Source organism: Phoenix dactylifera, chromosome 16, assembly GCF_051530095.1.
Source record: "Phoenix dactylifera cultivar Ajwa chromosome 16, Ajwa_hap1_PhDact_Kaust_v1.1, whole genome shotgun sequence".
Classification (NCBI taxonomy): Eukaryota; Viridiplantae; Streptophyta; class Magnoliopsida; order Arecales; family Arecaceae; genus Phoenix; species Phoenix dactylifera.
Window position 1 is genome coordinate 20213123 of NC_143205.1, and position 12491 is coordinate 20225613.

The following is a 12491-nucleotide window of genomic DNA, read 5'->3' on the forward strand; positions in this document are numbered from 1 at the left end:
AATTTAAAATACTTTATTTCAAAATTTGATTCAAGCCGATTATACTTTAATATTCGAACTAAACCCGCTCAATAAAAAATAATACTCAAGCTTGAATCGAGCTGGGTCATAATTAAAAAAATATAATTATAAATTATAAATTAGATCAAAATTTTAAAAATATAAATATTATATTTTAAAAATATTTAATTAATATATTATATTATAAAAAAAATATAATATTATTAAAAATATACATACTTGACTAGGGTTATGAGCTTTTGAGTTGGATATTTCATTACTCGAGCTCGATTTATGCCCGAGCATCTCACGAACTGTTCGGCTCATTTGCATCTCTATCTATAACCATAAATATTGTGATCATAATATTATTGTTTCGCATTCTAATAGTTTAGAGATTAAAGAGTTTAATATTTTTTTTCTATTTTGATGCTTATTATATGGTGTTTTCATAATATTGTTGTTATTTCATGAATTGTTCATTATAATATTACAATTTAGATACAAGCTTATGATGTGACAGTTCGAACAACGAATGATTTTTTGTCAAAAGGGCACAACTCCTGCAGATGAAAAAGGCTTGTTTATCTTTTTAGAAAAAAAAACAACTTTATTGTCAAGTTGAAGCTTGGAGGTTAGATGACGTTATCTTTTTTTTTTTTAACTTTGCAAATCTCCGTCTCATACCGCTCACGAGCATCTTCAGCAACACTCCATGTGATATGACTCAAAATTTTGTAGCGCCTTAGCATTCAAAACACACGATGTTCTAGGTAAGAATATGTGCCAAGTGCTCAATCTAAGCCTTGTTTGACTACAAGAAAAAGAAAATTGATATCCAATTAATGAGATCTTCACGATCAGATCCCATCTATGATCCTATGAGTTTGATCATATATGCCTCTCTCCGTGGTTAGCAAATATGGTCCACGTTGCCAAGACTAGCAAAGAGACACTTCCAGTGTTGTCTATAAAATTGAGACGTTAGTTAGTGTCATTTTCATATCAATGACATTCTAATTGACGAGCTGTTCAACTCAACCTCCATATTCTAACTTCTAACCCATAATTCATGGCAAGTTTCTTTTTAAATTCGGATATTATGGTCAAATAATAGCTGTACTAGGTAATTTGCCTCTTCTTGCCAAGAAAATGACTCGGAAAACACTGCACCAAATTCACAATGTCACCATCGTATCTAACACTTTTTTCAGTACAATAATGAATACAATTCAGATAGGACTGGACTTTGTCACTGAATTTGATTGTGCTCGGGCTTGAAGAACATGAGTTGACCTAGACATGGGGATCAAGCTTGGACGACCAATTCAAAAGCCCAGCCACTAATTCAATTTGGCATGAATATCTTGCAGATATTTAATTTTTTTACAATTTATCAAATATAAAAGTTATTTAAGACAATTGTACTTGAGTTCTTGACATTCTATCAAGTCAGATGTAATCCCTTTCAATTCCCATTGGTTCAGCTAATAATTTGTAAACTAGACTCATCTTTATGGCCACACACATTTATAGAGAGGCATATAAGGTGAAGCTTTTTGTGTAGCATAATATTTCGATAAAATTTTGTAGATCAATATATAAACTATCTCGTCTTAACTCAATAATGTTTTATTTTTTGATATTGTCTGCTGTAATAGCAGATATGTATGAATCCTCCATCTCATCAACAAAGAAAAAGAAAAACTTGCGCTATTATGGAAGCTTAAATGTGATCAATTCTCACTGTCCCACCTGAAATCAACCAATGACAAACCCTGTTTTCAAGAGCCACCAAACACATGGTGTCACCGACCACATTCTTTGTGGTCCAGCTCCTCTATCATGACACTTGAACCCACTAAAAAGCACAAGTGAGGACATCATTTAGAAACCATATTAAAGTAACTCAGCACCTCTCTTTCTGGTTGATCGAATTTAGCGTTCACAGGCAGTTTTTTTTTTCACACTGCTTTTATATGAGTACAGCCAGCTGGTAGATCATATATTTTAGGAAAAATAAAAAATTACTGAATTTATTAAAAAAATTAGAACGATAGGCAACAAATGAAATGATTCAATTTGCAGCTTGGGTTTATTGGAACCTCCCATACCAAATTGTCTTTTCCTCGACTACAAACAGTAAGTAGTACCAGTGTACCACAAACGTCCAGCTCTGGTTGGCGAGTCACAGATAACAAAGCGGCCCGAGGGGGTCAAAACTCCAAAAGACGCCCTTAACTTCGTTTCTACTTCTCGCCGGCAACCAGTATTTAATCCGTTTCTCTTTTTTTTTATATATTTCACTCTCCGTCCAAACCCGTCCATCCGTTTCTCCTTCCTCGCTAGCCTAAGCCTGCTCGGCTGCTCCAGAGCCATCTCCGATCCAAGATCTCCTCCGCCTCCCATGGCCTCCACCCTCATCATCGTCGTCGTCTTCATCTTCGATCTCATCGCCTTCGCCCTCGCCGTCGCCGCCGAGCAGCGCCGCAGCACGGTAAGCCCCTCGAATCCAAATCTATATATCATCCCTTCTCATCAGCAGATAATTTATGGATGGTTGGATCATTCGGTTTAGGCGACGTTGATGACGGACTCGAAGAAGGAGTACACGTACTGCGTGTACGATTCGGACATCGCGACGGGGTACGGGATCGGGTCGCTGATCCTGCTGCTGGCGAGCCAGATCGTGATCATGGCCGCCAGCAAGTGCTTCTGCTGCGGCCGGTCACTGCGCCCCGGCGGCGCTCGTTCCTGTGCCATCATCCTCTTCCTCCTCTCCTGGTATCCATTCCTCTCCGCCTCTACTTTTCTCATATTGCTTTAAACTTCACCTCTCTTGATGAAAACCTTCAGATCTACACGCAATCGGTTGAGAATTTTGAAGCAATTGGTAGATGTAGATCGATATCAGACCTTTTTAGTGATTAATTAGTTTACTATGCATTTTTTTTGAAGTTTTCTTAGTATGCATTGAGATGGGAGTCTTAGACGAAAAAGCACAATAAGTAATCTGTTTTTAATGTATTAGAGTAGAAATCTTCTGTAAAAATTCCTTTCTCACAGCATCATATTATTATTGCAAAGGTTAAATCTAAATAGAAATATTTGGGAACATGATCACTTGATCAGTTACCGTGGAAACGGCTCTTGTAGATTCCGTCGTGACAGCTCTTTCTTTCCTTTCGCGCGAAGTCGCCGTTGGATAATCCGCTGGTCGCTTTGAGATCTGTGCAGGAATCCACGGTGGATTCGCGCGAAGGAAGGTGCCCGAAAGATACAGTCCCTGTCCTCCACCGATTTCCGGATGGACGCCCACCGTATCCGCATAAAGCGGCGGGCGTAAGCGGCTCTAAAAGCAAATTGGAGAGTGATGCCGTGTCCATCATTCGGTATGTGGTGGGACCGCTGTCACTCTCATTACTTCAAAGTTTTTTTTTTGCCTTTTTATTTTTTTCATAAATATTCTTCTAAAAATTCAAATTTACATAAATAAATTTATATTTATTTTTTATTTTCATAAAATAGTATTTTTTGCGCAAATACGGTTGTTCTAACACTGTTGATAAAAAATATATTTATTTTAATTAAAAATAAAATAAAATTTTAAAATTACTTTTTTTATCATTCATCGTAATTATTTTATAAATATTTTTTTTGTACCTCTATCAATTAAAGATATTGTAGTCATTTTAATTTTGAAATCGGTAGATGGCATGAGCATATATATGCAAAAACAAAAATAAAAAAAATAAAAATAAAAAAATAAATATTTTATGAAATTATACATGTAAATATTAATTTTTTAAAAAATATTTATATAAAAATTAATATTTAGGACAGCATTTATGCTCTTTATTATTATTATTATTATTATTATGCTCCTTAGCATTATCCTATGTTATTAACGTTATTTTATTCTTTTGAGATCAGGTTGACGTTTGTAATAGCGGAGGCGTGCTTGCTGGCGGGATCGGTCCGAAACGCGTACCACACCCGATACAGGACGCTGTTTCGTGACGGCCCGCCGTCGTGCGAGATGCTGAGGAAGGGCGTGTTCGGCGCCGGCGCCGCCTTCGTTTTCTTCACCGCCATCCTTACAGAGTTCTACTACGTGTCTTATTCCAAGGCCCAGAACACCGGCACGGCGCCCTACGCCAAGGAATCCTCCATTGGCATGAGCCCCTACACTTAATTAGACCGATCTCCCTACGTCTGCTGTTTCTTGCTCTCTGTAGTTGCTGTGTATTCGCTGTCTTCTTTTGGATTGTGGCATTGGTTTGTTGGTATACACATCATATTCTTGATTGTGGTCATTTTGTTTGCTTTTTTGTTATAAGATGTGAATTATGTGTGCGGCATGCATAGGTTAATGATCTATATATATTTCTCTACATGTATTTACCTTCTAAATTCTGTGTCCACTTTGAAAGGTTTTATTTTTGTATAATACATGTATTCTTTTGTTGCACTTGTTAGATACTTTAGAAGGGCATGTGCGATTTAGTGATTCTAGACGTACTAATGCAACTTACCTATTAAACTGTCATCAATAATGCTTTGATGATCTTTTTTTTCTCTTCTTTGGCATAGGAATCATATCAGTCTTTAACATTTTTTTTGGCGTGTTCTGTATTAAATTCTAAGAGCAATGCATGTAATTTTTAGGGCTCCTTTAGATATTTATAATATATCTTATTTGAATATTGCGGAAGTTATTGCAAATATTGAACCAAGAGATGAACAATGTCAATGTTCTTGCGTAAACATTGAACCAAGTTAAAAATGAATAAGAAGCAATAATGCTTTTATTGAAAGATATTAAAAGGAGTGTAGACAGTTGACAAGAAGTCCTGGTGTATTGCTGGATGCTAGATTTCCTTAGAGAGTTGGTTTGGTTGGGATATGTCGGGCAGCCATAATTTCTAAAAATTATTTATTTCAATTATGAGGGAAAAACAAATTTTACTATATTTAGTTGGTAAAAAATTATTTAAAAAATTTTATATTTAGTTTTTTTTTGGTGCAAAAAATATTATATTTAGTTGAAAATAATCTTATAAAACAATATTATCAAATTTTTAATAACATTTTTAAATGAATAATTTAGATAATAATATCTTTCAGTCATTTGTTAATTTTTGTCAATCTAGTCTAGATGACAAGCACTCTAAATCTTCTGACCACAGTCCAATAGGAAATTGTACGATTGATCTAGACAAGGCACCAAAATCTTGGGACCTTGCAGAATGGACAATATTTTTTCAAGAGGTTGGTCCAGTGCTTAATGCTTTGGTGGGCAGTCAACTTAAACATGAACATTGAACACGGCTAACATTAACTATTTTGAATATTAAAATATATTTATATAAATTAATAAATATATTTAAATAAATTATGCACATATTAGAAAATATATTTTTATTATAAATAAATTTTAGTATATTTTGGTATATAAATAAATATATTAATTATGAATAAATCCTATATTAGATTTATTGATAATTAATAAATATTTTTTTTATTAATAATCAATATTAGTTATATTAATATAATCAATATAATATAATATAATATAATGAGGATATTTTTATCAAAAATAATATTTTTGGATTACCAGCATAGAAAAATAAATACCATTTTTTTAAAAAAAAATAGATATAAAATTTACTATTTATTTTATAAACTTTCTCATCTATCTTTTATAATTTATTTTTTATACTAAATAATTATTTGATACAGAATTTATTTTTTTATGTCAGATTATGCCCGCCAAACAGAGCCCAGGATTCTTTAAATGGGCCTTTTTAATGCGTGAGCTGCACCTTTTGTTTCCAAGCGGGTCTCTTTTGTGTCCGTAGTGTTTTCGGAGAAAAGGAACAGAATGGGAGTAAAAAAGATTGCATTTTTTGTGCTACCTACGCCTGCCACCCAGCTCTTAATGTTCTCCTTTTCCTCCTTCTGAGGTCTCTTCAGGCTTTTTTCCGAATGAGTATAGGATTATTTGCCTGGTAGAGGAGTTCTTTGAGGTTCTCAGCTTCTCGACAGGAGGGCAACGATCAACAACTTAGACTCTTAATTAGAGGCAGTTTCAAATCAACAGAACCAACCTAAAGAGTTGTGTGCTCTGAAGTATGTGATCTTTGTTCATTGTCTTCTTCTGTTGAGAGAGACACAGGACATTCGTCTTGTTGGGTTTGGTTTCTATTACCATCATGGGGGCTGTATGGGATCCCACTTGAAGCTAGGCTTCATCCAAAGGTCAATACAATTCTTGAGGCCCAGGCCAGGCCTTTTAGCCTACCTTTTAGGGCTGAGCCTGGCTTTTACTTTGGCTTCGAGCTTCGTTAAAATATAAAAAAATAAAAATATTTTAAAAATACTAATTAAATATTACCAATAATCTATGTATTAACAATAATTGTTAATTAAGTTTACAAATATATCAAATATAAACAAATATTGCCAAGCATCATTAATTAGCCTACCTTCGTTAGGTCAAGCCTGCTCGGGCTCGGGCTGGGCTTAAAACCTTGGGCTCAATCCTGCCCACAAACACTTAGGCCCACTATACTTTTGAAATTCATAATTTAGGAAGTCGACTCTGATTTGGTACAAATCAAAAGTTAGCACTAACATTTCTTCCAACTAAATTAAGGGATATCTTCTTGGGAGAGCTCGATGGCAATGGGCTCACTCTCAAGCTTGAGATTTCTAAATGTTACGTGATGCTTGCATGATGCAATTCCTTCAACATCCAAGTGATAGACATGAAGGAAAGGACTACGTTATTGCATTTGAGGGGCAACTTCAGGGATCCAATTATAAATTTTAAAATCAAAGATGTCACTTTACAACTCCGGCAAAGCTGAAGGGTTCATACTATGATTTTCCAGAAAATACTTTTACATAAAAATTATTCATTACAAGTATGAAGTAGTTTCCGTAGGCAGCATTCTAACATTAGTTCAAACTAAGAAAAATAAATATTTACATATAGAACTATATGGCAACAAGATATACATAAAATTTTTGAGCCAGTCCCATAAAATTCTAACATATAGATCGGACATCCATAAGAGATAATACAAGTGCAAAGCTCGCATAAATCTTAGAGTGCATGCCATTGTATTGTTTCTTTTCAGCAATAATCACCTATCAAATTCTTCGCTTGTTTCTATCTTTCTTTTTATTTTTTTTATTTTTTGCATGACAATCATGATCGTCATAATGGCTTACGCATATGTTATGTACCTCAATCTTTATTATAACAAAATGAGAAAATAATTAGTGATGGAACTTCTTGATCTTTCCCCATATGAGCCCCTTTCCAGGTGGATTCCTCCTTTTGCTCCTCAACCTGCGGGGTATTAGTAATTGTTTCCTGTTGTTGTTCTCATCTGTCTGCCACTGAAAACACCACTTTCCATCTGATTTGTATGGGTTAAGCATGCCACCAGCCTTCAACAAATGCAAAAGCCTTTCAAAATTGTTAAAACAACAATATAAATAAAGTATTAAAGGTAAACAATAACAATGAAAAGAAGAAATTTCATTTAGGAAGAGAGAGAGAGAGAGAGAGAGAGAGAGAGAGAGAGAGAGAGAGAGTAGAGACCAAAAGAGCAAAGCTTAGGCCAGCTTATTCGCCAAACAAAGTTGTTGACATTAGTTTAAAACGGCGACCTTTTGCTTTAATAAATTGTTATGGTGCATAATGGCTGGCAAGTGGGGAGAAACTCTCTCTTTTATTTTTTCCTCTTCATTCCATGATCTCTTCAGCAGTCGTGGGAATTTAGCTGTTATTGGGTTGGGTGGGGGGAACATGGCTTGCCGGAATGGGAGACTCCATTAATTGCATGGACTTTGTATTCTTATTTCTTATTTAATAGTGAAATCAAGTACCTGAGAGGGAAGGGAATGGACAAATGGAATCCATCCATGTGTCACCGTACTGATGTCCATATAATTCCGTTATCCATCTCTTCTCTCCTTGTTATTTAATGCAATCATTTTGCTTTCATTCCTTAGTAGTCTTTTCTCCAACGGCTCATCCCTTCAACGGGGGTTCAAGCAGCCGATTCTCTCTAGTTTTCGAGACTTGCGGGCACATAAATAATCACTTTTTTAAGCATAGATTAATGCATGGTTTTGTTTACGTTCAAGAGAGCTTTTTAGTGTGAACAAGGTTGTGGCACTTTTAATATTATTGCTCCTAGAAAATGTATATAACAAAATAAAAAAAATTAAAATTTTCACCATAATGATCAAGATATCATCAGCAAAAATTGGTTGGCTTTTTTCTCAACATCCAAATGGTTTTTCTTTTTTAAGAGTTTAAGATGCTTAATCTTATACTCGCCGAATACTATTTACTAAGTGGCCGTTAATCAAACTTTCTTATGCTCTATCTTTTAGACAGACAATATTCCATGTCCAACTTGGAATAGGCTATAAAATATTTATATTTCTATAGTAGTAATACATAATGCTAATATTATATCTTCTTAATACAATATTACTACAATAATGTTATTATGTTCTAAATGCTCCATATTAATTATAATAGTTCATAATAGAAAATGTTAACATTATATTTTAGTATAATTAGTAATATCATTATCCAAAAACCTAATGATGCATTATAATTGATATGAATTAATAAAAAATATTGTTTGTTATTGTTAGTTAGAACTTTAGATAATATTGTTATAAAAAAATATCACTATATAATGTATTTTATATTATATATATATACACTGTAATATACAATGCTATAATAATGCAACATTACTTTTTAATATTGATATTATATTAAAATAATGATAGTGATCATATAAAATATATTATAATAATATTCTTTAACATTAATATTATTGTGTGAATATATTATGATATGTTGAGGGTAGTTTTGTATTTCATAAAAAATGGATAGCGCATTCCAATTTTTAGCTTATTCCAAAATTTGGATAACCAAACAACATAAACATATAGTATATTTAAGCCATCTGACCTAACTTTCCATATTTGCGTTTTTCCTATGCTCCTACCTAACCCACCTAAATCATTTATGTGATTTGTAACTAATCGATCCTTTGCCAAACAATAGCAAGATATTAAATTCAAAATGAGTGACGTGCATACATCCACTCATTTTAGAGTATTCTATCAAAGATTCCATTGCAACAAGAAAATTCAAGCATACAAGCAACTTACATGCTTAATATTAAATTAGTTTAACAAGACCATGGCACTAAGTGTGCTAGAGCTCAAGCATGCTACAGTTTGGTCAAGAATTAGTCCTCATAGTATCAAATTATATGATGTCAATATCTACTTCTTTATTCTCCCATTAGACTCATCCCACTTTAGGTACCTGAGGAGTAAGGCTAAAGTTTATGCAGGAATTTTCACAACCAAGTTTGTAGAGGGTCAAAGCTCTAAAATAACTAATGATACTTCATAAAATTAATCTATGTGGAGTCTATCTCCTTCTTATTATAATATCAGATCACTTATATAAAAAAATCAATAACAAGGTTGTACAATAACAATGCCCTCAATTAATTTTGGAATTAAGTAAATTGATCATCTAAAGTTTCAATAAGGATGACATCGCCCCCAAATAATGGAGCTGATCGACGCTTGCACAGAAAAACAACAATTATAATTTCCATAATTCAACCATTACCCATTGCAATAATATCGAAAAGCATACTGTAATTATCAATTCAAATCATTACTAATCAAAAACAAACTTTTAGTGGTATAGATATTCGAATATAAAATATTATTTAATGAATACATAATAGTTAAGCTTATACCACTAAACTCAAGATTTAGTCTTCATTTTTTCAGCAGAGAATAGGAATATTTTTTTATAAAAAAAGAAAAAAATAACCACCATTATATTAATGAGTTGTGATTATTATGAGTTATAGTTAGCAACTTGAACATTTATTCATTATAATAACAACAAATTTCACTTTTTTTTTTTTTTTTTGCTAAAACGGGGTATCATACCCGACGGGAATGGATACACCCAATAAGGTCAAAAAATAGGATACCTCGAAGTGCCAAAGGTAACTCCCCGTCATCAATCCACAAGGTGCCTCCGGAATGACAAGCTACATACGCAGCTACCCAATCCGTGGTGCCGTTACCTTCACGGTAAATATGCCTGGCCTGAAAGGCCCATCCATCCCTCGCCATAGCCCAAATGACAAATTTCACTTATTAGAAGTAGCCTATTCTGTAGTGACATAGTAGTCTTCTTCATGTATCATTATTCAAATTTTTGGTCCTATAATATAATAGAAATATTTTTAAATATTTTAGATATTCAATTTTTATAATTAATAATCAAATCGAAGTATTCTTACTTCTCCATTGTTCTTATCAAATCCATTATAAAATTATAAATCTATAAAAAAAAGTAAGTTGACCCGACACATGGTGATCAATATCTCTCAATATAATAGCAGTTATAAAGAAAAAAAAATAACAAGATCCTGTTCATAGGAACCATTCTTTTTTTTCAGATGGCCGTACCCAACTAACGAATCACAAGCCGAATGGGAAAGCTCGCGTGATTGGCGCGAGCGGTGGCAACTGGCAACCAGCCGGCGCCAACCGTCAACGTACCATTCGTCTTTTCTCGGCCAAGGAGTTAATGAGGGTGGCAAGAAGTTGGTGACGTCTTATTGGGGTGACAGATGGAAGGGTGGGTTTCACCCAACGCCTGTGCTTCTCCAATCTTCTGCATGTGTCCTTTGGCCTTCCCTGTCTAAAACTCAAAATATTAATCATTCATCACCCAACCTCTCTCTTGCATGCATATAAGCAATCATTAATTTCATAAGCAATCCAATAGCAATGTTGCAAATAAAGATATGACTCTTAGACACTATATATCTTGCCATTTTTCCATTCCATCTGCCTTGGTGTATCATGTGGGTCATGGATATCGGATGATGATGGCTTGCGTCGGCATGCATATATATAAAGTTAATTATTTCAATGAATTGGCAATATTTGTTGTCTTCTTGAAAAGCGATTAATTTACCTCGTACTGATTGATTATTGAGAAGTTGTAGCACTCCTCATGTATGAATGGCTATCCAAGATTTAAGATACGATAAAGGTATGCTCTTAATGCTTTGCTCTTTTTAATCAATTCTTCTACTTATAAAAGTATATTGAAGTGATGGTCTTTTAAGCATCTAGAGCAAAGACATCATGCGCTCATCTCTTAGATAAATCCTAAGTTGTCACTACCTTAATTAAAACCAATGTCCGCTAAAAAGCTTTACTAGCGTGTTCTTGCTATGTATAGCTATCATCAACTAATTTTTCTTATTCAAAGAAACTAGGAAATCGTCCTGCTTCATTTTACAAGAAAACCTAAACAAATCTTTCAGAAATTAAAATGCTTGTTAGTGCTATCTGTAGGATACTTGAGATGAACCTATTTATGGCATCTTGTTGAAGCCAGAAAAGCAAATGCATGGGCTTCAAGGGCTTCCTTTCCATTGGTTAATAAATCAACATGTGAAGAAGGGAAGGATCTAATATACGCAGCTTATATTTCATAGATCGATAACCTAATGTTGGAAGGAGACTCTATGACAATGCTATCATGGCTTAGCACTAGGACATAGTACTCTAATATCCATTTCTCTTTATCGACTGACTTTTGGAGACTCATTGCCAGCTACGCCTGTTGCATGGTTAAATATACTTACATGGAAGGTAATAGTATGGATGATTGAATGGCATCCTACATGGTAGAGCATAACAACAGTGTGATATTGGAGCCATATTCAGAAGCTACCACAGTAACTTCATTGTTTGATGGGGATAGGATGCTTATGATTGTATTTATTGATCTAAAGCCATGTAATAAAGCCAATTTCATTTTTTTTTTTTAAAGAGAGAGAGAGGAACAAACCTATCAGCAAAAACTTTTCCTGTGGTTGGGTGGTCCGCATGGCATGAGGGGATGCAGATGAGCCATACCTTCTGTGACAAGACCGTTATGACTTGGGATTTAAGCTTGTATGGGAATTGATAAGTAGCAATGGTCCCCTGGTCACAGACTAAAAGTTAAAGCCAGCTCCCGAGCTGTCACTGCCCACAGAAATACATAGCTGGTCCACCTCAAGATTGATAGAATAGTTTAGGGAAAAGAAGATCTAACCAACTCAATATTGGGGTTCCATAAGTTGATGTGTAATTTTTTTTTTCTCTGCCAAAAAAAAATAATTATTCAATGCTTGATGGTGATTCTTTCACCATTATATTCAGCTTATTGCATTGTATCACATGGTAGGTTTTCTCCTGGTAGATAAAGCTCAAAAGTCTCGAGTCTTATGAGGGTTTTGTGACTTGGTGACATTATTTTTCAAACTCACATTTCTGAAAAAGTAATCTTCTAATTAGGTTTTAGAGATACCTAAAAAAATATATCCATGAAAAAATGAGAGCCTATTTAT

The 12491-nt window shown here is 34.1% G+C and overlaps 1 protein-coding gene across 1 annotated transcript; it reads left to right on the plus strand.

Annotated features, from left to right (window-relative positions):
• Nucleotides 1-2227: 2227 nt before the first annotated feature.
• On the plus strand, nucleotides 2228-4413 carry LOC103716332 (uncharacterized). The gene is made up of 3 exons (XM_008804291.6): nucleotides 2228-2497; nucleotides 2579-2784; nucleotides 3934-4413. The coding sequence occupies exons 1-3, from the start codon at nucleotides 2408-2410 to the stop codon at nucleotides 4193-4195; spliced, it is 558 nt and encodes a 185-aa protein (XP_008802513.1). The 5' UTR covers nucleotides 2228-2407; the 3' UTR covers nucleotides 4196-4413.
• Nucleotides 4414-12491: the final 8078 nt, after the last annotated feature.